Source organism: Callorhinus ursinus, unplaced genomic scaffold, assembly GCF_003265705.2.
Source record: "Callorhinus ursinus isolate GAN/ISIS: 27379988/994484 unplaced genomic scaffold, GSC_fseal_2.0 scaffold31, whole genome shotgun sequence".
Lineage (NCBI taxonomy): Eukaryota > Metazoa > Chordata > Mammalia > Carnivora > Otariidae > Callorhinus > Callorhinus ursinus.
In genome coordinates this window covers 6,906,602-6,934,399 of record NW_027397093.1, presented here as the reverse complement: position 1 = coordinate 6,934,399, position 27,798 = coordinate 6,906,602, and the positions used below count along the sequence as shown (strand labels likewise).

The window sequence follows — 27,798 nt, the reverse complement described above, 5'->3', positions numbered from 1 at the left end:
CTTCAGGAAAGGTGCTCAGTGAAAAGAAAGTTCTAGGAGCTGGGGCAGGAGGTCCCAGGAGCCTTTGTGCTTGGTGCCGGACTCTGGGCAACAGAACAGCACTCAGGCCCGGCCTTGAGGAGTGAGGCAGCAACAAGTCTCAGGGAACAGACTGAGTGTAGGGGAGGGTGCAGGGGCAACTGGGGTGGAGGCCCAGATAAGGGGCTCCCCGGGGATTTGTCTCCATGCAGAGAAGAGGTGAGGGCTAGGCATTCTCAGGGAGGGTTCCACGGTATGGGGCAGAGGGGAGGGGGGTCCGGTGGGAGGGCTGTGGCCCTCCTGTGGCTCTCCCTATTATGGGTTGGCAGCCCTCAAGTCCTCAGAGGTCCCCCTCCTGAGCCTTGCCTGCCAGCATCCCCTCTCCTGCCTCTTCCACACACTGGGACTGGAAGGGACATACTCTAACCCTCTCTGAGCCTGTTTCCTCATCTGTAAAATGGGCGAATAGTGCCCATCTCATAAGGTTGGAGGAGGATTAAAGGGTATATTCCATCGATAGCTTTAAACACAGTGCTAGGACCCAGTCAGCCCTGAGTAAATGTTAGCTCTCCTTGCTGCCCAGTCATGGGTGTCCTTGTATTTGTGCAAGGCCCATTCCTCTGGGGACATATCCTCCCACTTGGCTGCCTCGTAACCCTCCACTGCAGCCCAAGCCTCTCAGAATGCCCCCCCCACCTCCGTCCGCCCATGTGCCCGCGTGGGGGTGCCTTTACTCCAGCACAAGCCCCGAACTGGTGAACACGCAGAATGCCCACCTCCCCAGCGAGCCTGGGAAATCCTGGAGCCAACAGCCCTGCTGTTTCCCCACTGGCGCCTCCCGGAGTTCTTGGCCAGGAGCTCAGGGCTCCTCAGCGTTTGCTGAGAGAAGCTTGTGGCTTCTCTGCAGGGGCTTTGGGACAGCTTGTGTAACCCTCTGGTGTGTCTGCTTTTCATTTGCCAACAACGGGCCCCTAAAAGCTCTGGGGCAGTCCCGGGAGTGCCCTGGAAGGAGCGCAAACACCACCACCACGCTAGAGGCTCAGGGCAGTGGGACCCAAAGCAGAGCACGCCTTCCCCCCAACCTTGCTGGACCCAGGGCAGCCTTAACCACTGGGTCTCCACTTCTGAATGCCCCCTTCCCCCCGTAGGATGGCAGCCTGGCCCAGGGAGGGGGTGCCCAGCGGTCAGCATCAGGCTAGGAAAATGGGCAAGGGTCAAGCATTTGCTTCCCTTTGTAAGCACAGGCTCCACAGGGCACGGAACCCTCCCTGCGAACCCTCCCTTCTGTCCAGGCCACTTTGACCCTTGAAACAGAGGCGGGTCCTCTGCCCTTTCCATGCCTCTGCCCAAAGGCACAGTGAGTAGCAGGCAGGCCTCGTGGGCCTGCTCCTGCTGGGGAACAGGGAGCATCACTGCCTGGTCAGGCGCCCCCCCCTTACCCGGCACCCCCGCCTCAATGTGAGCTGGGCTCCCACAGCCCGCCCCCCGCCCCCAGGAATTAAGCCTCCCCAGCATCGAGCCTGTCAGAGGCTGATAATCCTCTCAGAGCTTTGCATGGAGTTGTACCTTCTCCAAGAAATACATTTGATGACCTGGATAAGCTCTTTGTCCTCAGGTTACGGTCTCTTCGATGGAGATTTCTTCCCAGGTTGTGGCTTCCTGATTGCTCCCTCCTCTCTCCCAGGAGTGTGGGGTGCCCCCCGCAGTGCCCCTGGGCTCCTGCCCCGACGGAACCCAGCCTCTGGCCAGGCCGGGCCCGGGCTGGCTTCTCTGGACACCTCCCTGGTCTTGGGTACCTCTTACCTGCAGCCTTACTGGCCCCCACCCAGGTGACCTGAGCTTGTGATTTCTCTCTGCCACTTGAGCTGCCTCTTCCATAAAATGAGGGCCCCCTCCCTTCACAGGCCTGTTGTAACAGGAGCTAGGGAGTGCATACAGGCGTCCTGCTGAGGGCACGGGATGCACGCCCTCCGCGCTTGTGCGCTCGCTAATATGCTCGCCTGTGACCCTCTCCCAATTCACTGTGCAGTAATTATAGCACTCAGCACAGCCCTGCGTTTGTGGAGGAATATTGGATTTCTTCAAGTTCATGGCTGTAGCACATTCGCGTTTTTATGATCCACATCCAAATGGGCAAAAAAGTACACGCTGTTGTGTTTTGAATGAATGAATAAACAAATGAAGAGCTGGCTCTGGGTGGGGCACTGTGGGGACTGTGGAAAAACAAAACATGGTCCCTGCCCTCTGGGAGCCTAAAGTCCCCAAATGAAGACGTCAGCTGGAAGGCACTGGGTGTATGGGGCCATGGGTGTGCCTAGCAGTGGAGTGAGGGTGAGCCTATTGCGGGGGTACGTGTTGGAGAATAGTTGGAAATGTTCTGTGGGTTTGGGATTTGAGTGCAGATACCGCGAACCCGTGCAGTGGAACATGCCTGTGGACGTGGCGGGGGGGTGCATTTTCAAGTTGAATGACTGTTGGATGAAAGTATATGGCGGTGTTCTTGTGGATTTGTGTAGGTTTGCGGACACAGGGGCTGTTGAGAGTGTGTCTCCGACGCAGGAGCCAGGTGGGGGGTGTGTGTGTGTAAGAGAGAGAGAGTTAACATGTTCCCATCTGTTTGGGGCATGTAGGTGCTCACATGAGCCCTCTCACCGTGCTGGGCAGCGTAAGGGAGAGGCAAGACCAGGCTGTGTGTAGCCAGCCCCTCCTCTCAACAGTTGTGTGACCTCAGGCTAGTTACTGAGGCTCAGTGATGCCTCAGCTTCCATGTCTAGAAACAGGGATAATAGCAGCAACCTTGAGATGGCTTGTGAGGACCCACCGAGTCCATGTGCCTGGCACAAAGGATAGACTTCATAAATATCTGTTGTTCTCACCGTGCTAGGGTAGGAGGGATGGTCCCTGACTGGCCTAGGAGCCCACGACTCTGAGAAGGTGGCCCCAGATAAAGGCAGTCACTGCGCCTGGCCCTGTCCCGCCCCTTCCCCAGTGTAGGCATGCCCTTGGCCCCCGCAAACTGGAAGATGGACATGGAGCTCTGAGAGGGGTCTCGCCCTGAGGCCTGGACATTTCTAGGGATATTCTTCCCCCTGAGAGATGGCCAAGGGCATCTAGCCCAGCAGCCTTCTCGGTGCATCAACTCCGGGGACTAAGGGAGAGCCTGGGAAGACTTGCTGGAGCTGACCCCAGAAGGCCTGTCCCATCCTCAGGAAGATGACTCTGGACCCTCCCAGCCCTCAGGAAAGGGTGTTCCATGGCTTCCCGGGGAAATCAGCCCTGACTCTCCACAGCTTCCTCTCTGCCTGTCTCTGGGATGGCAGAAGAATACTCTCAGAGCTACTTGCAGAGAGACCTTCAGATTGTTGGTCTATCAGAGCACCGCAGAGTTGGGAGGCTGCTGCCTCCCACCCTTCACGAGAAGTCACTTGCCTCTTAGGGCCCCTACTCTCCCCATCTGAACAGTGGGGCTGTTAATTCCTGTCCTACTTAGTGCTCTGTGTCTCTGTGCCCTCACAGCCCTGTCTCTTGGCCCACAGCTGCCTGGGCGGGGAGCAGCTCCCCCGCAAGCGGGCCCTGGCCTTTTCCTGCCGGGCCTCAGCATCCTGTTGCCAGCTCCGTGAGCTCGCCTGGGCCACTCCTCCCCTTGGAAGGGTTGGTGTGGGCCTGGTGGCCTTCCCTGAGACTTCCCACCCAGGGCCCTGACTTCAAGGTGCTCTGTAAACAGAGGTCGGAGGGGCAGGGGCTGCCCCCACACTTGAGGTTACAAGTTGGAGCAGAGCCTCTTCAGAGTCTAAAAATGTGCTTCTACCCAGGCGGTACCTTCCCTCCCCTGGGAGGGGGGCTGCTGTCATGACCAGCAATGGGCAGATTGGGAGACTGAGGGGAGCGGGCGGGCGGTGTCAGGGGCTATCCGCCTTCAGAGCGAGAATCTTTGTTTCCCACCGGTGACGGCACCTGCGGAGGTGTGGGGTCCGGACCACAGGATGCGAGGCTTGGTGACGGGCTCCTGAGCAGAGACAGGACGAGACAGTGACCCCAAAAGATAGCCACCTGCTGGATATCCTGCATGCCCGGAGTGGATGCATGGGCCTGCGCACACACGCCCACGACCCTTCACACAAACACATGCACACATGTACTCTGCACCCCTGGGGTATTCCTCTCCATCTAGACAACCTGACTGCAGTTTCAATTCTCGTTTTAGCCAACTTTGTTTTTAATGTTGAACAACTATCACTTGTTTGTATATCCTTCAGCAGCATAGTCCCTGGGGGAGAAGCAGTCTGTTTTCTTAAGCGGAATCCTGGAAGTCCCAATTAGGGAATGATTTTTCCCACTTCTAAGATTTTTCCAGTGGCTGCCTGGCATGCCCTGCTGAGCCCCTAATTAGGCAACCGGGACACCCCAGTTCAGGGCCCAGCCCAGCTGGGGGGTGGCCTGTTGGAGGGCCAGGCCAGGGCAAGTTCAGGGCCTGAACCCAGGCCGAGGAGGACCTGCGAGGGACAGGGCGCAGTCCCCGCCAACGTTCAAGGAGGGCTGTTTGGACTGCTTACCATCCCCCGGCCTTGACTGACTTTCAGGGCAACATGCAGGGCATGACAGCAGAGTCGGGGCGCTCTGGGTTTAAGGGAAGCCACACCAGTAGGTCAGGGTGGCCTTCCAGCCCACGCTGAAACTGTTGAGAAGGCTGCTGAATGCCGTTCTCACTCCCGCCGCTGGGAGTTCACCCGTGATGGGCTCCAGCCTGCCATTCCGCTCGCTGAGCTAACTGGAGCCAGGTCTGTGGGCTGCCGGAGTCCTGCCTCGCAGTCAGCGTGACGGTCCGCATCGTGGAGCCCAGGAGAGGAGGATCCACTTGGGTGGGGGAAGGCCTCCCTGGAGAGGCCAGTCAGCACTGTGTCTGGAGGGTGGTTGAGACAGGTGCCGGGGAGCGGGGGCAGACACTGCAAGGAGAGCTGGCAGAGACTCTGGGGCATGGGGCCTGTAGGCTTTGGGAAGCAAACACCTGAGCTTTTCACCTAAGATGTGATTTTTAGTACGTTGCCTGATGGGCTCCGTGCACTTTTGCTGGGGAACAAGGGCGTGTAGTTGAAAAAAACGCATGCCTTGTAGCCAAGTGCAGCCTGCAACCTAGAGGCCTGTCTGAACTGCAGCAGCTGGTGCCTGCTCGCTCCCCGTGGGCCTTGGCCCCCAGCCTGGGCTGGCTCAGTCCTGTGGTGCCATCGAGTGCCTGGGGCCACCCCGGGAAGCATGGCCTCTCCCCGGGCCCAGGCCTGTTCCCTACAGCCTCTGGGAGGTTCGGGTTTCTGCCTGCCAGGTGGGCAGCTCCCTCTGTCCCCCGCAGCAGTGGCTCAGCTCCCAATACCGTCGTGTGCCTGCCACCTGAGCCCCTCAGGTGCCATTGCCACCCTGTTTCCAGGCAGCAGGTAGGTGGCCGTGGGGCTGGGGCGAGGGGAAGAAGGCAGGCAGATCCCAGATGGGGCAGGGAGGGTGCTCTAGCCCTAACGGGCAGGTAGGGTTGGGCCTGCCACCTGGCACCTGGGTTGTCCCACCTCTCTAGGAATGGGTGAGAGTAGGCCTAGTAACGCGTGCGTGCGTGCGTCTGTGTGCGCGCGCGCATGCGTCGGGAGGATTCCTTGCTGTGTCTCTCTTGGTGTCTTTGCCTGTTTGAGCAGTGGGTCTGTCTGGGCATCGATGTCTCTCTATCCCAAGCCTGGCCGTTCCCCAGGCTTCCCTGCCCACCTCCCTCTGTCTCCATGGGTCTCCACCTGCACCTACCGTGTCTCTCGCTGTCTCTGCATCTCTGTGGCCCTGCCTGTCTCTGTCTCAGTTCCGAGCCGATGAGGGTTCCTTTGCCATCAGAGCCACCTCCCCCCACATCGGGTTGCTCTGCTTAATTTCATTTTCCTGGGGCTCCAACTCACAGAAATAAACCCTCCCTTCCCACCCCTGCACTTTTTTGATTTAACAAGCCTGCTGGAAAACAATAGTGATTTCCGCATCGATCATAAACAGAAGTGATTACCATACAATTACAGCCTGAACCATCAGCCTCCATGCAATCACTGCACCGCATTGTAAATCGGAAGACAATTGCCTGCAGAATTACCCCCAAATTGGTTTAAGTGGCAACAAAAGAGTGTTGGCATTTTGGCATTGTGGGGAGGGGTGGGGGGAATGCTGGTGGTCCTGGCGGCAGAGGGTCCCCACTGGGGAGCTCTTGGGGTGGCTTCCTTGCCCTCGAGCAGGTGGCTTGCTAGGGAGAGCTGCCTGCCACCTTCCCCCACCCCATTCTTTTGCCTGCAAGTATTGCTTCTTGCCCGTCTTGGCACAGTTTGTTATAAACTCATTTATACTAATGTGTGAGTGGCTAAGTGTACCATCAACTGGGACTGTGGAAAAGGATGAATCTGGGGAGAGGGGTTGTCCCAGGAGGCCTCCTCGGCTCCCCTGCTGGGCCCGTCTCCCCACTCCCATCTTTTACTTGGCTCTTCCAGGTCACCTCATCTCTCCGGACTCTTGGGTCTGGCTCCCACCGCGTAGCCTTCCCTTCTCCTCTCCCAGCCTGGTGGAGATCTCCCACCAGGAACCTCCTCCTACGTTCCATCCACGGTGAGACCGTTCCCTCCTACAGCTGCAGCGTGTCCCCGGCATCCTTCCCAGCTGCCCAGGCCGGCCCACTCCTGGGAACCTGCTGGCAACCGGCACAGAGGGTTTCAGGAGAGGCTCCCAAGGCAGGCCTCTGCTCACCTGGGCCTGCCTCTCTCCAGCCTCGGGCTTTATAAGTCCCCTGCCTGCTGGACGTCTCTTGAGTGTCTGAAGACCCGACTCCGAAGTTCTGGTTGTTTCTGCAGGAAGCTTGTCTTCTCTTGGGGAGGTGATTTCTCTCTAGGGGGAGGCTACTCCGAAGTTACTGGGAAAGCCTTCCCACTGGCGCACTTAGATTCCCTCAGGTGTGTCCAAATCCAGGGTATGCGCGCATTTGCCTGTCCCATCAGATCCTCACTGAGCGGTTTGCACGTGCCTGTGATTTTATTCTTGTTTTTGATAACGAAAGGAGCACCCGAGGGTGACGTGGCTTGTGCCAGAGCCAGTCAGGAAGGAGCAGGGTCTTTAGGCCCTGTGAGAGCACGCGTTCCGAGGGGCTGTCTCTCCAGCCTTGCCAGCCCTGCACAGGCTGGGGGGCTCACCTGGTCTCTGACCTGCCCTGAGACCTCAGGCAGTACCAGTCGTTCGAACAGGTACCCAGTGAGAGAGCACCTGTGGGGTGCTGCATCCTGTTCCCAGGTTTGTGAGTCGCCCCGTAAGGGGACTCACCTCCCCCAGGACCAGCAGGTTCCTGGTGCCAGAAGCCGGTGCGAAGGCACCTCTGCCAGCCTTCCAGTCTGTGCTCAGCAGCACCCTGTAAAGCAGGAGTGATGTCCCTGAGCTTTCTCGCCGGCCCTGTGGTCACCGAGGCTCCATCTCTCCTTACTCTGGTGACTCTGCAAAGCCAAAGGGTGGGGCCCCATGTAGACGTGGTCTGTTTAGAACCACAAAGCGTGTTGGCTGCTCCAGCACTGCCCTGTGCTGGGAGGGGCCCGGCGGCCACCCTGGGCTTGGCCTAAGGGGCTGGGGCAAGCTGAACAGGGACTCTGGGGTGCCCCTCTGCCTGGCACCCACCTCCTTGGCTCTGGCACTGAGAGGAGACCAATCTAGAGAGAAGCTGGCCCACATGGCATCTGCACACTCGTGGTGGTCAGGGGTGAGGCTGCCGCCAGCAGGACAGCTCTGAGGGTCCGAAGACCCGACTCCTGAGTTCCAGTGTCCAGTGGGAAGATGGGGTTCGCAATCGCAAAGACCTAGACTCGAGTTCTGCGCCTGCCCCTTTGGGGACCGTGCCGTCTTTAGCTCTAAGCCTGCTTTTTGTTCAAATGGGAGCGTGCCCACCCCGCCGGACTACGAGACGACAGAGGTGACCGTGTTACCGGTTCGGGGCCTTCGGATAATAGCAGCTGTTATCCTTGGCCTCAGAACCCAGCCCTCCCTTTGCGAAGGGAAGGGGTCTAGCCTTCAGGGAGCGTTGGTCACGGGCAGAGCTCTGCACTGGCCATGGTCAGGCCGTCCGGTGTACCCCTAGCTACAACCCTAGAAAGGGGCCAGCCACTGGATTTGCAACGTCCAGCTCCAGAGCCAGAGCGCCGTGCGGCCATGTACACTTAGTGATGTAGAAAGAGTGAGATGCAGTTAAAAACTCCACTCCTTGAACGAGCGACATGTCAGGTGCTCAGTCCTCACGTGTGGCCTGTGGCTGCAGGCTGGACGGTGCAGATACAGGCCGCGTCTGTCCCCGTAGGGTCGTGTCGGACGGTGCTGCACTATGTCGGTGCCCCATTTCACAGGTGTGAGGTCGAGGACTAGATTGGTGACATGGCACTCTTGGGGTCCCAAGCGGAGGAGAGGGAGTGTGGGACTTCGACCTGGGCCCACAGCTACATCAACGTGCCGAGCTCTCCTCTGGCCAGCCCGGAGACTTGCCCTTCCGTGAGCCCTGCGTGGCCTCCCTAGTGGCAAGGCCTGTGTCCACTTGTACCCCCGCATCCGGCCCGAGGCCTGCCCCAGGGTGGGCATGGGGGACAGTGTCTGCTGAGTGGATGGCGGAAGGCATGACCAAGTGAGCGCTGCCTGCTAGGACTTGGGTGCACACCGAACTCCCCTCCTGCAGGAGGAGGCACAGAGCCAGCTTCTGAGGAGTGATGGATGGCCCCTCTCCAGAGATAAATGTGGCAGTCAAGGTAATCGGATTGTGTGTGACGGTCTAATTTGTAGGCGAGGGTAGGAAGCGCCCAGCCATGCCTTGCCCCAGCCGCCCATATTAGTTTAATCAAATGCCCAGTATCTAAACGACTGGGCCCCAGTGATGGATGATCTGAGCTTTGTTAAATGCTGTTGCCCTGTCAAACCAAACTTCCCGAGGCCCTGCCAGGCTCCTGGGCTCTTTAATTTGTTTTTTCTTGCTTGGTTATCTCTGTATGAGGCAGAAAAGGGGGGGGCTGGGGCTCTTCTGTCTGTCTTAAGTCTCTGGTTTTTTTGAAAGGAGGAGAAGAGGCCAGAGCTGAGGGAGGAGTGAAATAGAGTCATCGTCCGCCTCTTCTGAGAAGCCCTCCTGGGTCACTGCAGACAGTCTTGTGGAGCCCTACTCCCCAGAGCCCTTGAACCCGGGCCTCACAACACGCTGTCTTCTGTCTCTTCCAGATTCTCCCACCACCCTGGTCTAGCTCTTTCATTCTCTTAATGGCGTATTTGGGGATAGCAGTGGTTCTTTGCTTTAATGTCAGAAAATTTATCAACTTTCCCTTATGGTCAGTGCTTGTGGTCTTTGAGAATCTTTCTCAATCCCAAGGTCGTGGAGATAGTCTCCCATACCATCTTCTAGACAATATATTGTTTTGCCTTTTTTTTTTTTTTTTTTGGTCTGTGGTGTGAGGTAAGGGTCAGGTTTCCAGCCTGGTCATTCTGTGCTCTGAGCATCTCCTTTGTGCCCCCAGGCCAGGCTGGGTCCTTGGAGAGACAAGAGGTAGAAAAGGCTCCATCCTGTCCTCCAAGAGTGATAGTCTCTTTGAGCTGCACCGTACGTTCTTAGAAAGAAGGTTGAGAACAGCGTGTCTAAGATGCCACCCTTCGTGCCACGGATGGGGTCTGCCCACACGTACCGTGGCCGGGGCCAGCTTTTACATTCCCGTTGTTACCCTCGTGTGGGACATTGTTCTAGGCACTGAGGATGTGGCAGCAAAGGCGCAGCATGCAGAAACCCTTGCCCGGGGAGAGCTTTTGCTCCAGTTTAGGCAGTGGGGCATTGGATAATAAATCCGATCAAAAGCAGAAGGGAGCTATGGAGAACGATCAGTCAGGGGAGGGAAAAGGGGGGAGCCGGGAGCAGGGCAGGTGTGGCAGTGTATACAGTGGAAAGGTCAGGGAAGCCCTCATCGAGCAAGGACAACTGGGGGTGGGGGCGATGAACCACGTGGATTTCCAGGGCGAGAACCTTCCAGCCAGATATTGCCAAGGCCGTGATGTGTGTAAATGACAGAACAGCTCTGGGAGGAAACCCCAGAGCCTCAAGCATGATTCCCCTGGTTGAGAGGAGCTAGGCAGCAAGCCTGGGGTTGGCGGAGACCGTGTTTTCCAGTACGTGCCCTTTATCGACTTCTGTCCGTAAGTCACGTGCACGCGTGACGTCTTCAAAATTACGTTGAAAAGTTAAAGAAGGGAGGGCAGCAAAATGGAGTGGAGCTGACACCATCAGTGGCGGTGGAAAAATGAGGGGTTTGGAGGCCAGCAGATGTGGGCCCGAGGGCCTCTTCGGGTGTCCGTCTGACATGTTAGCTTTAGAAGGAGAATGCATTAGTGTATTATGTAAGTAAGCGGTAATGGCGTTAATTAAAAATAAATAGTTCCTTTCTGCCAGTTGTTTTGGCTGATCGTCCTTGGGCAGGTCCCTTAACCGCTCTGAGTGCCGGTTTCCTCCTAGAAAGTGGGAGTCGTGATCCTGACATCACAGGACGGTGTCAGGAAAACGAATGGAGCAAAGGGATGTGTCGAATTTCTGCCTGGCTTGCAGTTGACCTTCACGAGGGCATGTACCCGCATGGCCTGGCCCTCTTCAGGGCAGAGGCAGAGAGTAGATCCCTGTCCTCAGAGCCTCCGAGGGCTTGAGATCCCAGGAAGGCCCAGGCTTTGCATTCCAGCTCCCTCAGAGGCAGCTGGATTTGCTCCAGACCCCCAGGCCGATGGCCGTCCAGACCCTGGGGCCCAGCTAGGTGGTCAGCTGTGTGACCAGCAGGCCCTCGAGCGCCTCCTCAGGATCCAGCTTGCTCAGCTGGTGCCTGCCGGGCTAGGACCAGCCAGTCATCTGGCTCCGACGCCCCTCCCTGCCCCGGTGTTTCCTTCTCTCTGGGTGCTGTGTTCATTTTTCATGGCTCCCATCAGAGGTAGAAGGCAGAGAGCCGTTTCCTGCAGGGAGAGAGCAGGCGCTGGGGTGGGGAGGAGGGAGGCAGGGCTGTGTGGTGATTAAACACTGCAGAGACCTCAACTAATGACGGCTCCCTCCCCCAGCTGCTTGGGAAGAGAGATACGGAGCCAGGCCTGGACCCAAGGCGGCCCAGGCTGCTGTCGGCCCCCCGCCCGCCTACCTGGGGCCGCCTCCTGCGAGTCACAGCCATGCTGGGCCCGGCAGGATCTAACTCCGTCCTTCCAGCCACTCTGTGAGGCAGACCCCAAGGCAGAGAGGACTCAGGGCCGCCCAGCCAATGCACTAGCAAGTTCTGGGGAGACAGGAGTAGTCGCCTCACGGAGTTGAGGCTTGCGTGAGACAGTGTGTGCCCAGTGCTCAGAACAGGGCCTGGCCCCAATACAGGGGCCACTGCCGGGGTCACCCCATTACACCTTCGGAGCAGGTAGGAGAGATTGGCTGGCGTGCAGGAAGAAAGAGGTGCATAAATCTTCCAGGGTCTTGCCCAAGACCACACGGCCCACAGCTAGTAGATAAAACCGGGACTCACCCACTTTGGACTCCCTACCCAGTGTTCTTTCGCCTGTACCAAGGCCAGGGAGAGAGTCCAGGGTCAAACCTCCAGCACCTTGAACGTAACAATCGAAGTCAGCAGCAGTGTGGGAGACCATGTGCCAAGCACACAGTTCCGCTTGGCCTGAGAGCCTGTGCGAGTTCTGAACCCAAAGAGGGAAAGGGAAGAATTATTCCTTCTTTCTCCATTCATGCAGCAAATGGCCACTGAGCTTGCCCCTCGGGCTAGAGCAGTGGTTCGCAAAGTGGGGTTCTCGGACTAGTGGCATCAGCATCACCTGGGAACTGGCTAGAAATGCAAATTTGTGGGCTGCATCCCACCCCCACTGAATCAGACACCCCATGGAGGGTGAGGCCTTCCAGATGATTCTGATGCACCAGGCAAAATTGGGAACCCCCAGCCTGGAAACCTGGGTGGTTCAGTCCTGCCCTGGGACCTCAGCATCCAGGACACCAATTCACCCAGACATCCCCCAGGTGTGTTACACTCTGAGAAACAGGTGCAGCCAGGAAGCACTATATGTAAATGGAATCCTTATAAATGATTATTTTCATTGCAACAAGGCAGCTGGATATTTAAAGAAACCTCATAGAGAATCATCTCATCTCATAAAGGAGTTTCTGCAAAGAGAAAACTCCTCTCCCGTTTCCTGCCCACCCCCCTCCCCAGTGTTCTAGAAATTCAGTCTCTAAGTCGTATTTTCTTTGAGTTGGTGTCCACCTCTCCATAACCAAAACAGGTAGACAGTATGACAGAGAGTCGCCAAAATGCACCAGGGGCCCCAGCAGTCTAGGGAAGCCCAGTGGAACCAGTTTGGTGTTTTAGGCAGCCCGGTTACCCCTGCTACGACCAACCCCTGCTAGGCACCTGGAGAGGTGGTGACAGCCAGGCATGGGTGGCTTCCAGGGTTCCCTCAAACATCCAGATACTACGCAGGGTTTCCTAGAAAAGGAGTGATCAATCAGGAAGCCAAGACAGGAACGTGAAATGTGTGGGTGATGGGCTACTCTTGCTGGATACATGGATAAGAGAAAAAAAAATCCTGCAACATGGTTTTGGATAGAGAACCCACTGGAAGGTTGTCATCTCCCACAGTGTGGGCCCAGGTCACCTGCCCCTGAGCTAAAACACCTGCCTGATTTGCCAAGTGACTGCAGCTGGAACAAGAACCTGTGTCCACCTCTGAGTCACCTGCCTTGTGGTTCAAGCTTTTTGCACAGCTCAGTCTCCCCTTTACGAGCCCAAGCTGGGGAGGATGGAGGCATGGCCTGCCTCTCTTGCACTGTGCCCCTGACATTCTTGCAGGATGATGAGGTCCCTTAGGCAAGAGAAGCAGAGGAGGGTTGGGGGTGGCCCACATGGTTCAAGGCAGAAGAGCTGGGGGTCTGGTCAGCAGGTTGGTCCTGAATTCACTCTTTCTCAAAGAGTGATGAGTGACCTAAAGCCAATTCTCAGTAGTCAAATGCATGGATCACCAGGCAACGTGCCCCCTGCCCCAGATCTCTCTCTTGTCACCATGGCACACATACCCTCAGTCACTCTAGGGCTGGGGAGTTTTCTAGGTGGTTCCTTAATAGAAACAGAGGTGCCCTCGGATCAGCACCTCCCCAAGGCCAGATCCCAGGACCCCAGGATGGTCTACTGTGGCTTTGTGAGCCCAGGCTGGGTGAAAGGGAACCTTCATCTGAGGGTCCTGGTGTTTGTTGCTGGCTCCCACTCCCATGAAGATCAAGGGCCTGGGTTTGGCCTTGGGAACCAGAGCTAAGAGTGGGGGTGCACAGCCAGGCCCCGCAGCACTGACTCACGGCCATCTGGCCCTCCTTGAAGGTGGGCACTCATGGTGTTTAGACTCGGCTTCTGGTTGAGCCTGGAAAGGGCCTGGCTTCACTCCGACCTCTCCTTATGCTGGAAGCAGGAGGACCCAGACCAACTGCCAAGCACTGAGCTGGGAAGCCTCAGGAAAGTCAACTACTCTGGGAAGAAACTGATTCCTGTTACCACCCTGCCCCACCCCTCTAGCTCCCTTAGAGTGAGCAATGGGCAATGGGGTTCAGGTCCCAGGGGAAACTATATGTATAGGATAGAAACAGGCTCTCCAGGTAGCTCCTGCTGGAATGAGGGCTCCTAGGGGCACACTCTGTGCCTGTGGGGCCCAGGTCTGGTCTTGCAGACCCACTAGGGGCGTCATCCCCTCGCTGTCCTAGGCCTCTGGGCTCTCCTCTGCCTTGTTTGGGTGCTGCCTTGGAGAGAAATGGAACCGCGGAGACTCTCGACTCTCAGGACCCTCCTCCCAATGGCTATTCTGGTCAAACCTTGGGTAGCCAAACGGATCTGTCCTGTTGGAACCCATGTCCTCCCAGAATATGGGGGGTGGGGGGCGCAGATGCACAGAGGCCACCTGGCTTCAGTCTGTCCTGGGGATGGCTCAGGGCCCTTCTCCCCTGCCCAGCATGCTTGCTTTGGTGTTAACGCTGTGTAATTTTCAGCTGAGGTGGTCTAGATCCCCACCCTTCCTCTACTACCAGCCAGTATCCCTAGGGTAAGAGGAGAAAGTCCTGCCTTGGTCCCAGCCTGCCACAAGCTTGGTGTGCCTTGAGCCAGGATCCCTAGCTTCTCTGTGCCTGCCCTTCGTCGCTGAGATGGGGGCTGTGACTGCCCCACACCTGGGGAGTTCATGCGGGTCCAGGGGGCAGAGCACAGGGGCAAGGGACACAGTGACTTGTGTTCTCAGGGCTGAGGCCAGCCTCCGGCCTTCTTAATCCTGTAGGGGCTATGAGATTGTGGGAGAAGAAACCTCATAGAGAATCATTTCATCTCATAAAGCCGTCCCACAGTGACGGCTTGCTGTCAGCAGGTCTCAGCGAGCAGCACTTTGGCCGGTGCCCTCTGGTCAGGCCCACCCCTCAGGCTGGCAGGACTGAGGGAGCACCACTAAGGAAAAGGGGGCAATCTCTTTCTGATGCAAAGAGCCCCTTGAGCTGGTTTTGGGGTGTCTTTACAATTAAATAGGTTATCCTGGAAGGCTCCAGATGGTGGTGTGAGATAGGCAGGGAATTTTCCAGGCTGGGATTTTCCTAAAGCCCACAGACAGGCTCAACCTGTCGGGCATCTCCTCCCGGGTCTGACGATCCTGCTGGGCAGGATGAAGGACGGCCGAACCAGTCTGGGAATCATCCCTGCCAGCTCTGGTTCTGAGGTCCCCTGGAGTTCAGTTCCCAGGGTGAGCTCACATGCCTTGAGACTCCCAGCTCCTGCCAACCCGGGCAGCCCTTGGGGAGGGGGTGGGAGCGTGTGAGGAGTGTTCTGGGAGGAAGGGCACAGCCCAGAGGCCCTCTCTGGCCAGCCAAGGACCTGAAGGGACGGAATGCAGAGCACAAGGTTGGAGGTAGGGCCGGGCAGGGCAGGCCGTGAGGCTCCATGGACATCCGGGGCCAGCCGTACCCCCAGCCCGCCCAGTCCTCCCTGCACATGGGGCCCGGGCGTGTGTGCAGGCGCACATGGAGAGGGGCAGGGTCACTGGCAGCTGGAGGGCCCGCAGATGACTCCTCCTTGTTTTGACTTTCTTGGCCACGCAGCGATGAGATGACAGAGCAGGGAGCAGTGTGGGAATGATCTCGCACACTGCCCTCGACGTGCTCCTGCTTCCGCCGGTACAGTGGGTAGGGCTGTTTGGCAGGAGAGTTAAGATTTCCCCCCAAGGAAAACATCTCTTGTTTCACGGTCCACAGGTCAGCTGTCAGGGCCACCGAAGTCCAGCCTACAACCCCCCAGAAGCAACGTTTTCTGGAACCCACGGGAAGTCCTAGCCCCTCAGCAGCCCCAGCAGCAGAGACCATAGCATCTCCCCTCCTGCCGCCCCTTTCCCGGCCCCCCTGAGCCCCGGGTTCTGCACGCACTGGCCCTCAAACCTCAGCACATCTGCTCCCCACTCTGGGCTCCTGGCTTTATTAAATGGGGTACCTGGGCAAGGTGAGATCTCTGGAGCCCTTTCCATCTGTCACCCGGGGAGGGGGGATGGACATGTCCAGACCAGACATGAGGACAGGCAGCCCCTCCCACAATCTCATAGCCCCTACAGGATTAAGAAGGCCGGAGGCTGGCCTCAGCCCTGAGAGCCATGACCCCATTATGAGACCAGGGCTGATTCACGGAGCTGCAGACTCCAGAGAGCGCAACACCTACCCCCGCTCACTTATGGCCCAGAGACAGGAGGAAGTTGCCTGAGGTCACACAGGAAATTGGTGGCAGACCCGGGACAAGAAGCTGGGATGGTGCTGAATCATGGGGCGAGAGGTGGGCAGGAGGTGGGCAGGAGGTACAGAGCGGCCTCCTAGGGCTGTGCCTGTTCTCAGATCTGTGACATCATAGACTCGGGGGGATGAGAGGGGAGCCATGCTGAACTAGCAGCGGGGTCCCTGTCCTGTGGTGTGAGTGTGGTTGAATCACCTGCTCTTGGGCCTCCATTTCTGCTTCGTAAAACACAGCCAGCCTCATCCTTGGCCAGGCCCCGCCCGGGGTTTGTGAGGCTCGGCGGGGCAGAGGGCACCAGGCAGGTGAGAAAAGTCAAGGGCTGTCTCTGCACCCTCATGATCCCAGGCCCTCCCTGTCCCTGCCAGGGCGAAATCACCCCATTTCACAGGCATGCGCATGGGGCCTCCAACTGGCCCACTGGGTCAGTGGCCACATTAGGGCAGACACCCGGGCTCCTGAGACCCAGCAAGCCGCCCACCCTGGCTCTGCCCCTTTGTGGTCACGTGCATCCTGTACTGTTTTCTGGGAGGAGATGACCCAAGAGAACTGACAGGGAGGGGCCCTCTTTTTCCATTTCTGGGGGACCCGGCAGAGGTGGGCCCACCGAGGAGGACAGGTAGAGGAACAATCCCATGGACAGCTCTGTTCTCAGGGGTCATGGGTCAGAGCAGGAATGCTGACCTTGGCTTCTGTCCCTCATCCTACCTCCTGCTAGACACGCAGAGGGATGGGGACTGAGGAGAGGTCGAGGGTCTGCCCAGGCCTCGCAGCTGACCCACAACCTTGTTTGGGGCCAGAGGAGAGGCTCTTTGTCAGCCACTCTATTGGCCCAGTTGAACAGGAGGGCTGCAGAGGACACCCCCGCTCCCAAGCACTCCTGAGGAAAGGGTCTGCCCAGACTGGCCACCTGCCTTGCATGGCCCAAGAGCTGGGTCAGAAGTGAGCAGCTGCTGGGGCTCAGCTATGTGAGGGCCTGCCCGCTGCCTGGTTCAGAGAGTCTGGCAGGGAAAACGGAGGGTGTGGGCCCAGCTGGGAGCTGGGGAGCGAAGCTGCCTGCCCAGAGAGCACCCAGCGTGAAGAATGTGAGGCGGGGCTGGGCCCAAGGCATAGACACATTTTTGTGATCCTCTTGGAGATGAGTGAAAGGAATTGTATTTTATTTGAGCAACAGAATGTAAAAGGGGAGACCAAGAAGCCTCTTAACTCTAAAAGGAGCATGTGCTTGGTAACAAAACCAGAACAGTTTATTTGTACATAGTCCTTCCTGGATGCCAGAAATTGTACTATCATGTTATGTGCATTAGCTGGTTTAATCCTGACACTTTAGGAGGTACGTAGCGTTTATTCTCCCCATTTTACCAAAGGGAAAACCAGAGCACAGAGAGGTTAAGTAACTTTCCCCAGGTCACACAGCCACCAAGTGGCTGAGCTGGGATTTGAACCCAAGCTGCCTGGCTCCAGTGTGTGTGCTCGGCCCCTCTGCCTTCTGGAGGCAGGAGGCAGTCAGCATTTTACAGCTTCTGAGTTCCCAGCTGATACTCTGGCACAGGACTTGCCATTTCTTCCATGTAATTTAAAGCTTGGGTCCTTCTTTCATCTCGGGCCTGTGGACGGATGTTCCTCTTATTGTCTTCCCACTTTACCGATGACACGGAGAGACCAGTCCACACCCGAGTCATGTCAGCCCCCGTGGCTCTTCCCCCTTCGCCCTCCCCTCCCGGCCCCTCACCACTCTTCTCTGCACAGCTCTGGAGAGTGTCTCTTCCCCAGGCAGCGGTACCAGGGGCCCACGGTTGGGAGATGAAAGAGGAAGGTCAGAGACTGGGAGGGCGTGGCCTGGGTCTGAAGACGGCAACCGCATCGCCAGGGAGCCGTGGGTGAGGCGCTCTGGGAAGGCCCTCAGCCTGCCCCTGTGGGGTGGACACTGTCAACATGAAGGCCAGTGTCACGCCATGAGCCCGGAAAACCCAGGGCTGCAGCCAGCCTCCCAAAGTATAGGAGCTCATGTAGTTCCTATAATCTGCTTACCTTTCCTTCCCCGTTTTGGCACGGCCCACCAGCGAGTATGCATGTCACAAAACAGGTGTCAGTTGACTCAGATGGTTTTGGATGACAGCGCCCACCTCTGGACACATCATGATAGGATTCCATGCAGGGCTGATGGCTGCTGAGGCCAGGCTTCTGCCCCCGAGGAATGGGGGGCTGCCGGCAGGTTTAAAATCCACAGGGAGCCTGTCGCAGATTTACCCTGATTGTCTGGCTCTTGGATGCAGCGAGCGCTGTCTGTCCAGCCCTCCCATCTTCCGTGTATTAGGTTCTCCAGCTGTGATTTCGTTTCAGTCCATTGGTCGGGTCGGTGTGTCGCCTGTGCCAAGGGCCGTGCTGGGTGCTGGGGTTGCAGAAGCAAACCCCTCCCGATCCCGTCCGTGGCCCATGGGGCTCATGCTCTCGCGGGACAACGGTGCACCTTTCCCCTGGGGTAGCCCGGCTCTCTCGCTCGTTTCTGCATCCATTGAGCACCTACCGTCTACCAGGCCGTGTGCGGCCTCCGGGGACACAGATTGGAAAAGAGGTGATCAGAATACATTTGTGGAAAAATTCCTCTGGCCACCTTGCAGAGTGTCGGTTGGCGGGAGGCAGTTTTGGAGACAGATGAATGAGGCGCCGGGCTTGTCATAATTCAGAGGAGAAGGGACAAGGCTGCAGAAGGTGATTGGAACAGGCAGGAATCAAAGGGAACATGCTGCAGAGATGATCCGGCTGCAGTGGCCCCCGCGTGGGGCGGGGGAGGGGGGCGTCTTCCTGAGGTGGCTTGAGGTGCTCCTGGGGCTTCGAGGGCCATAAGGGGACAGGAACTCAGACGTGGGCTGGGGGTCGGGAGGAGACCCGCGTGGAGGCCGGTACTTCCTCCTGACTTGCCAGGCAAGGCCCCCCAGCGGCCCGTGCCAGAGCTCCCCGCTGGGAAGTGGGGTGTGTTCCTGCCACTTCAAGGGTCCTGCGTGCATTTAGAGAGCCGAGAGCACGGAAACGTGTGAAAATGGGTCCTTCATACTTCTCATTGAGCGGTGGACCCCACCATCATGCTCCCAAGGGTTCTTTGTACCTCAGCCTGCAAGGCTCTTCCCTCACGCCCTTCCTCAGGGCACACCTGAGTCCTGCCCCATCCTCGGGTCTCAGAAGGCTCTCCTTTCTCCCTCCTTCCCTTTCTCCCCCCCCCTCTCTCTCACACACACACACACACACACACACACTCAGAGTTCCTCTGTTCTCCAGCAGCCTTTTAGCCGCTAAGATGCTCTTTGATACTTAATACGCCTTTGTTTCATTTCGCATGTAGCTTCCCCAGGCTGCAGTGCATTTGATAATTCTCCGGCGGGGGCCCTCACATCCAGGTCTCTGTGCCCTCCCCTTCACGCCCCCCAGGCCACTCCCATCCCTTCCCTATCCCCAGACCTTCCCCAGAATGAGCAGACCAGGCTTCTCGCTGTCTGAACATCCCCTGCTTGCCCCCATAAAGAAGGAACGCCTTGTTTCCTGTGGCCACTTGGCTGCCTCTGGTTCCTGGCTCCTTTTCAAGCTGGAGTCCAGCCTGGCAAGGGGCAGCCTTTCTCCTGCGCCCGGGTGAGCTTGCTCACCCCTTTGATGCTCCAACTCCCAGACCCCCAGCCTCTCTGCCTCTCCTCCACCCCCACCAGCCCATTGTCTGCTGGCGGCTAGCCCTGCCTGGAGAGTGCAGCTCTACCCTCCCTACCTGGAACTGAGTGATTCCAAATCTTGCCGTGCAGCCCCTTCCCCCCACCCCCGCCACTCCCCTGGTAAGACCCGTCCGTCCCACTGGTCCATCTAGTCAGCCCATCCTGGGGGGGTCCCCTCTGCCAGGAGCTACGGGTACAGAGACAAGTGCAGGGCCTGTCACTCTCCCCAGGGAGGACACATCAGGGACAAGCCAGGACTGAGACGCTCTAGAGCGCCACTCCAGACCTGCTCTCACTTTGACATCTGGTTCCTTTTGCTTGTCCCTCGAGCATACTATGGTGGTGGTTGTCTGCAGGGAGAGTGGCCAGGAAGATCTCGGGAAGCAAATGTCTGCAACTCTCCCTCCCTGCCCTCCTTCAGACCTGCATCCTGTGCCCTCCTAATGCTCGGACCTGGAGCTCATTCCCATTTCTCTTCTGCAAGAGTTCTTGCCGCCTTAGCCATAGCATCTTCTGGTGCCGGGGTCCCTAGACAGTCTACTGTATCTCATTCATAGAGGGCTCCCCCCGTGGTCATACACACCACTGTTTAATGTACCACTAGGAAGGAAGTCATGCCACGAATCACACCATGACGTGGCATCGACTGTAAGACACGTGCTGTTGGCAAATGACCCTAGTTGTTGAAGTCCGAGGCGGGTCTACAGTGGGAATCCTGGCGTCCCTGTGGCTTCCTGGGTAAGCTGCAGAGACAAGTGCGGGCAGTGGTCAACCATCCTGTCTTCTCCCAGCCGGGATCCACTGACCCTCCGGGCTGCTGCTTCCCCTGTGATGTGGCCATCTGAAACTTGGCTGCTAAAGACCATGGCCCAAGACAGAGCCAGGTGAGCTGCTCCAGCCTAGGGGTGTTCAGATCCCAAGGAACCCCTCGTTGAAGATGGCTGCTGTTGGGCCAGGAGTCCCATGGTGGATCCTAGGGAAGCCGGAATACCTCCCTTCCAGGGCTAAAGGTACCTTTCCACTGGCTGAAGTGAAGGCAGAACTGCCTCTAAAGAGGGAATTGATTTTTGCCTTCTGTGTCTCAGGCAAAGCAGGGCACATGATACTGTCCTCACTCTTCCCCTCAGCACCCACTTCAGTGGCTCGGGAAGGGGCCACTCGGCAGAGCCCACAGCGAAGTGGGCAGACAGGCCTAGTCATCTGCTCCGAGGCCTGGGACTTAGCAATGCCGTGCACCCAGCCCGGCCCATGGGGACATCTAGAGCTGCACACCTCCCCAGGTCGCTTGTCTCTGTTGTACGGTCCCAAGTGGCCAGAGACACCAAAGCTCCATCCTGGTGGTCACTGCTCTACTGACCAAGGTCAGTAATACTAATCGTCACTGTAGCAAACACGTGTATAGCCCCAACTAGTGCGGTCCCTGCACTGTGTGATGGTAAATCAGCTCATCCTTAGAACTACCCTAACAGGTGGAGAGTAGAATTACCACCACCCCATTTTAGGGATGAGAAAACCAAGGCACAGGAAGGGTAGGCAACTTGCTCAAGGTGCCACACGGGTGGCAGAGACTGACTGAGCTGAGATCAGGTCTCGTGGATTGGTTCCAAAGCCAGTGCCTCATCAGCTCTCCCAGGGCTATGTGAAGGGCGTGGGATTGACAGGCTGCTTTTCTGGGGCTACTGTGGGTTACAGGGTTCCTTCGTTCCTGTGCCCACCCTCCCTCCCTTTCTGGCTTCTGCTTGGATACCCTTGCAGTTGATTGACAATGCTAATTTATAGCTCACATCCACTCCCCGAGGCAGGCAGCTCCTGTTAAGCCCATTTCACAGATGGGGAAACTGGGTCTCCAAGCCTGTGTGAAATCCCACAGCCAGAGAGTGTGGCCGCACAGGATCCAAGCCCCATCACCTGTGGGACTACAGAGCCAGGACACTTAGCCCCCACGCCCTGTGGCCTGCCTACCATTGTCCCCTCCCCTGCCCTTTCCTGGGGTGGCATAGGCACTGGTACCTGTTGGGGCTGCCCTGACACCTCCTGGAGGGGGCCGGGCTGGGTTCCTGCTGTTCACAAGGTGCTTTCCTGCCGGTGGGAACAGGGAGCATTCGCAGACCCTCACCTGCTGTCCGGAGAGTGCACGCAGTGCTTTCCCACACTCCACGCTTATTATACCAGATACTGTTCTCAGCACGGTGTAGGTGTTAGTGTCATTCCAGTGTCACAACCGTCCTAAGGAGTGAGCGTTAGCATTACGCCTGTTTAACAGATAAACTGAGGCCCAGAGAGCCTGTTGTAATTCGCCCAAGGTCGCGTAGCTCTCCGTGCTGGGACCCAGACTGTCAGGGTGAGTGGTACTCCCAGGACCAGACACAGGGCTGCCCGGGGTGGCTGTCCAAGCAGCAGGAGGGCCACTCCTGCCCCTGCCTTAGCCCCTTAAGATGGCTGGTATCTCTTCCTGAAACTCCGCCCAGTGCGAGCATCCTCGTGCACACCACACCGTGCCTTCCCATCGTTCCCACCCCATCCAGGGACTCTTCATGCCTGGCATCCCTCCCGAGCCCCAGAGCCTGTGCTCAGTGGTCCCTTTCCCTTCCCCACCGCAGAGAGGGCCCAGAGTAGAGACCCCACAGGACCCGACGGACACACAGGCAGGGCCAGCCCCATCAGAGCACACGTGCTCCACTCAGCCCGGATGCAGGCAGCACGCACCCAGACACCCACCCTGCTGGCCTGTCTGTCCTTGTGTGACCCCTGGCCCGCCTCTGTCTGTCAGGCCTCCTGGCTCTCGGACAGTGCCCAGACTCCCTCCTTGGCCGCACACTCCCACCTGCGTCTGAACAGCTCGTGTGGGTCTGCAGCACTGTGTCCGTGCCACGGCCCCCATGCGTCTATGCTAGCCGGCTGAGCAGGGGGGAGGGTGGTGCCTTCCTCGCTCCCTGCCCTCCTCCTCCGGGGCTGTCCTGGCATCTGTGGTACGTCGTGACTGGCCAGTACACACGTCACATCTGCTCCCAGCGTCCCAGACTCTTCGCAGCCAGGCCCTGCGAGGCCACTAAGCTTCTTTTCATTCCCTGTATGGGAAACCACTCCACTAGCGATAGGCTGGCGCGAGCTGTCCTTGACCAGGCAGGGGGGCGGCCCGTGACATTGGAGGAAAGCTCCCGCCCGGTGAGGTGGCCCCCGGGGGGAGTGCGGGCTGGGAGGGGCGGCCGCGGGCAGCGGACGGCACCATCTGTGGCCGTCCTTTGTGCTGGCAGCCAAGCAGTCCCTCCGTCGCTGCGATCCGGCAGGCCTCGTGCATGGCGTGCAAATGAGTTTCCAGATGCCCAGTGCCGCGCCCCCCCCCCCCCCACCAAGAAGCAGTAACAAGGGGCTTGGGAGAAGAATGGAGCAATCTGGAAATTCATTTCTGTTTGTTCCAACCTCTCTGAATAGACCGCCTCCCCCTCCAGCTGCGACAGATGTGTGCTGGATGCCCGCTTCAGGGGCGTTTGGCCGCGGTTCTGGGCAGACACACGCCGGGGTAGGGGCCTCTCTGGCACCCTCCTCCCTGTGCAGGTGGTGGCAAGATGAGCCTCACAGAGAGAGACCTAGCTCCCCCATTGGCACCCCCCCTCCCACCCCAGAGACAGAAACAGGTGCTCTCCCGGCCGGGAGCACAGGCTGGTGTTTAGCCCGTGCTGGCCTCCTTGATTGGGTGTCTTTGGGCACCGCACAAGCAAAGCAGACAAACCCGGCAACCCTGGGGGGGGGGGCCCCTCCCCACCCTGCCCCGTTCCCTGTGAGAACCCCTGCTCTTCCCTTGCCCGGCAGCCCCTGCACTTCCCCAGGAATGGGTATGCCACCCTGGCGGGCAGCTTCCAGTGGCACCACGGACACAGGGCTCTCCCACTGGTCCTAACAGCTGCCTCTTGGCCCCTGCCCACCCGGTGAGGGGCAGGAAAGAATCCACCACTCCTCACGACTGACAGAGCTGATGTGGGCCATGGGCAGGGGCAGACAGGGCTGCAGAGGATCCCAGCCCTGCCTCCCGGGTCCGCGGGCTGATGGGGCACCCAGTCCAGGATCTGGGCGGTTTGACGTGACAGCCCTGGGCAGCCACCACAGGGCTTTGTGGAGCAAGGCATCTTCCCCAGTGCCAGGCAAACGTGGTAAAGGGGGGAGGTTCAGACGAGGCCGGAGGCCCAGAGAGGGTCTCTGAGCTCCACTGGTCCACACAGCAAGGTGGTGGCAGGCCAGCCTTCCCAACTCTCTCAAGCTCGTTGGACGGACTGGCCATACAGACTGACCTGGAGGGTGCTTTTGGCCCCTGGTGGCCACATTAGGACAGTGAAAGGTGATTCCCCGGCACCCCGTTAGCTTCAGCTGCTTTTCTCTTGGTGTTTAAGGGCTCAAAGCCCGGATGGGGCGGGTCCTCCTGTGCTGCCTTCCATGGCCCCGGCCCACTCTCGCTTAGGCCCGCACCCCACCCCCGGGCTGCCCTCTGCCCTGCAAATCCTTTGTCCTCCTAAGCGTGGGTGCCTAGCAGCACAGGGACCAGCCACAGGTCTGAACTGGAAGGCATGGGCATTTTTGCGGGGAGGACTTTCAGGGAGAAGCCTGCGGGCACTCTTGGGATCATCAGGAGGCTCTGGGAAGGCTCTGGATTCCAGGTGACTTTTGCTCCTCCTACCCTACCCGCGAGGAGAGGCCACGTTGAGCTGAGTGTCCAGAGGCTTCGCTGGGAAGTCCGGGGGAGGCCAGCACTTCCTCAGCCTTCCCGACACAGGGTCTGTGCTGGGCTCCCCCCCACTCCGGGGGCCTCTCCTTGGCGTCCTCTCGGACGCCCCCTCCATCGTGCCCATGCTCTCGACTGTGCCGCCTCTGGCCTGTCCTCACCAGAGTGGGGGCCATTTATATCGTCCCTCCTTCGGGGTGTCAGTCCCACTGTACAGGTGCGGCCAGTCTGGGAGGGCGAGGTGGCGGCAGGCATAGCCGGTGGAGGTGGCCACGGGGCGCCCTGACCGTCCTGTCCTTCCTTGCAGCCCTGCTGTCCTCCTGGTGTGAGGAGCTCGGCCGTCTCCTGCTCCTTCGGCATCAGAAGAGCCGCCAGAGCGACCCCCCCGGGAAACTCCCCATGCAGCCCCCCCTCAACTCCATGAGCTCCATGAAACCCACTCTGTCGCACAGGTGAGTGGGCCCGCACCTCCAGGGGCGGGCCGGGGGCCGCCAGGTGGGCCGATGGGCAGTGCCCCTCCGGTGGAAGACCTGGGGTGGGGGCCTCTGAGCAGCCAGGAGGATATTCTCTGTTTTCTAAACCCTGGTGGGGTGAGCACTGTCTCTCCCGCATCCCAGCAGAGGTTGAAAGTGCCATTCTTACCCAGCCTGGCTGTGTTGTCCCTTCAGTGGAGGGCTGTTTCTTCTTTTAGATTCTAGACTTTGGGCTGAACGTTAACTGTCCTGAACCTCAGGGCCTCCCGTTTCTCCTGGGCAGGGCCCTGGGCAAGCCCGGAGATATGCAGGGCCCACAAGGGGCTCGGGAACGTCACAGAGCTGGTGCTCTCACCCGCAGGTGGGGACAGAGCCAGCCCAGGCCGGGCAGGCAGGAGCTGAGTGAGGCTGGGCTCTCAGCACAGGGGCGGGGTCAGAAGCAGCCCGTGGTCACAGGTGGGAACGCCCGGGCGGAGGCTGTCGGGCACTGAGGAAGTAGCCAGTCTGCCCGGCACCAGCCTGCAAAGGAGCACGTGCTCAGGACCAGCCTGCCCTGCAGTTCCCTCGCCGAGCTGGGCCCGTTCTCTTGGGCGTGCTGACCCCGGAACAGCGGGGCCTGCCATGCCCTCTGCTTTCCCTCCACACGTCCCATGGATGACAGGCTCGGGGGGGGGGGGGGTCCGTTTGTAGTCAGAGCTAGGCTCTCATTCACGACCCAGCCTGACGGAGGCGCCCAGGACATGCGGCAGGCGACCTGGGTCCCACCATGGAGGTGCTGCCAACGAAGTCGGGCATTGGCCACGCTCTACAAATTGAATTAGGGGCTTTTGATTCTCAGAGCTGGGAGGGAGCTCCTTAGGTCCAGCACCCTGCCCCAACACGTGGTTCCCTGCCTCAGTCAGAAGCACTTTGTTCGACAGCAAGGCCATCCCCACAGCCCTCCAGGGGCACTGCCTCACCACCCCCTCGGCCCAGCCTGTGACCCCTCAGACTCAGGACAGCCCCCCTTCTGTGGGTGTTTCTCAGTGGGGGGCACTCCTGGCACCGGGCCCAGGGCATTTAATGTCTCAGTCCCCGCCCACTCGGTTCTTCTAGTGCCCCCCACCCCCATGTTGTGAAAGCACCTTCACACATTTTGGGGGGTGAGGGTGTCACCCGTAGTTAAGAACCACCACGCAGGAAAGGCAAAACCCACCTCTGGCCGCCATCCTCCCCTTGCCCTGGCTCAGCAGAAAGCCGAAGGGCTTCTCCATCTGGACTCCTGCTAGCCACTCTGCACAGCCTATGGCTAAAGGCAGCCTCGACTGCCTGCCTTTATTTTAGCTTCTTACCGCTCTGCCCCACCGGGCTACTCCGGCTTCTTGTTGCCTCCCATCTGTCCATCCAGCCTTTCCTCCTCTGAGCCAGGACCGCCAGGAAAGCGGTCACTGGTGGTGGGCCAGGGCCCTGCAGCCCCACGAGAGGCCTGCCTCACACCTGCTCGGCCGTGACCATTCAGGCCGCAGAGTGCTGTGGCTCTCGACCCCAGCCAGGCCTTCGCCAGGTCATTGCTGAGCTGAGCTGGAGGCCTGAGACCGTCCTGTCCTGGAGTTAACCGGATGGAGGATATCTGTGCTCCAGGGAGCTGCATCTTGCTGGTTGGGGAGGAAGTAAGACCCGGTGAGGCAAAACTGAGACCTGATGGATCGAGGCAGGGTTAGGGGTAGGTGACAGGCAGGTCTGGCCTTGGGGTCAGAAGGAGGAAAATGGCCGGGCTGTCAAGAGGCTGTCCCGAGGACATGGGCCTTGACCTTCAAGGACTTGGTCAGAGGGCTGGGCAGGTGCATTCTGTGAGTTTGACCTGGCTTTCCCTCGGGGGGCTGGGACGCGGTGCTCTTCCACCGATGCCACACTGGTTCAGCTCCCTGTAGGGACCCATGAATGATAGAGGATGCAAAGAGGCGGCCTCTCAGAGACAGGAGAGCCCTGTGCCTTGGAAGATTCACTGAGAACTGAGGGATGACCACTTGCTTCCCTGGAATGTGGCCTCCTCACATTCTGCACCATACCTCCCACCCCGAATGGCAGAGCTAGAAGGGAAAGTGGGCCCAGGGCGGGACAGTGACTTACCCAAGAACTCACAGCCCGTAAGGGGCAGGACAGTGCTCTGCCCTGCACTCGGCTGCTGGCCATTCAAGATCAGTGAGGTGGTGTCTGGTTGTTAACCCAACTCTGATCCAGACCTTGCCCTATTTCCCAATTCTGTACAAGGGCAGTTGAGACCGGAAAGAAGTGTCATTAGTTGAACAAGGACTGGTCCACGTCCCTGCAGACCCCGCGCTGAGGCTGCGAGCACATTGTGGCAGATGATGGGAGGTTGGCCGGTCTCTACTTGTAGCTTCATGAATTTCCCGGGAAACCCCAATAGGAAGCATCACCTTTTAAGTCCTCATGTAATTTCCCAAATAAGAAGCAAAGTCAAGTACTTCTCACAGAGAGGAAGCTTTTCGGGCCCCCTCCCCCACCGCTCTATTGAATGACTTGGAGGACAGACGCCCCTCTTGCCCGCTGAATTCAGGAGACCCTGGGCCACGGGTGATGTTCAGGATTGGGGCTTGGAGGTGTGTGGCTGTTCAAAAACTCAGGGGTCCTTGTCTTCAGGCTCCGAGGACAAGTAAATAGGAGAGGGTGGGGGTCCCTGAAAGGCTGAAGCCCCGGGCTGTCTCTGGGGGACCCCGTGGCTGTGGTGCCATGGTCCCGGCCACTCAGGGGGACGGTTACACGGAAGCGGGCGCCACAGCCCCCACAGTGACCTGGACGTGTTGCCAACAAACATTTCTGCCCTCCTTCTCAGATTTAAATGAGTGGTTAAAAAGCCGTTTGTGATTAGCACATTGTCCATATGCAAATCAGTGCTGCAAAAGTAATTAAAAGCCTAATAAATCTTGTTTACACGCCTAACTTAATTACCAGTCAAGGCCCGCTAGAGCTGGGGATGACTCCAAAATCAAGGGGTGCTGCCCTTCCTCTTCCAGGGGAGGGGTCTGCGCCCCCCCCCCCAACCAGGAGAGGTGCCCGGGTGCAGCAGGTGGGGGCACAGGCGC

The 27,798-nt window shown here is 58.6% G+C and overlaps 1 protein-coding gene across 7 annotated transcripts in view; it reads left to right on the top strand.

The window, feature by feature from the left end:
- The window catches only part of ZMIZ1 (zinc finger MIZ-type containing 1), a 232,484-nt gene that overhangs the window by 172,637 nt on the left and 32,049 nt on the right, over nucleotides 1-27,798 (top strand). For all 7 annotated transcript variants that reach the window (XM_025850356.2, XM_025850357.2, XM_025850358.2 and 4 more), the window contains one exon: nucleotides 24,550-24,694. In XM_025850356.2, the coding sequence (XP_025706141.1) occupies nucleotides 24,550-24,694 (145 nt within the window). The remainder of the gene's footprint in view (nucleotides 1-24,549; nucleotides 24,695-27,798) is intronic.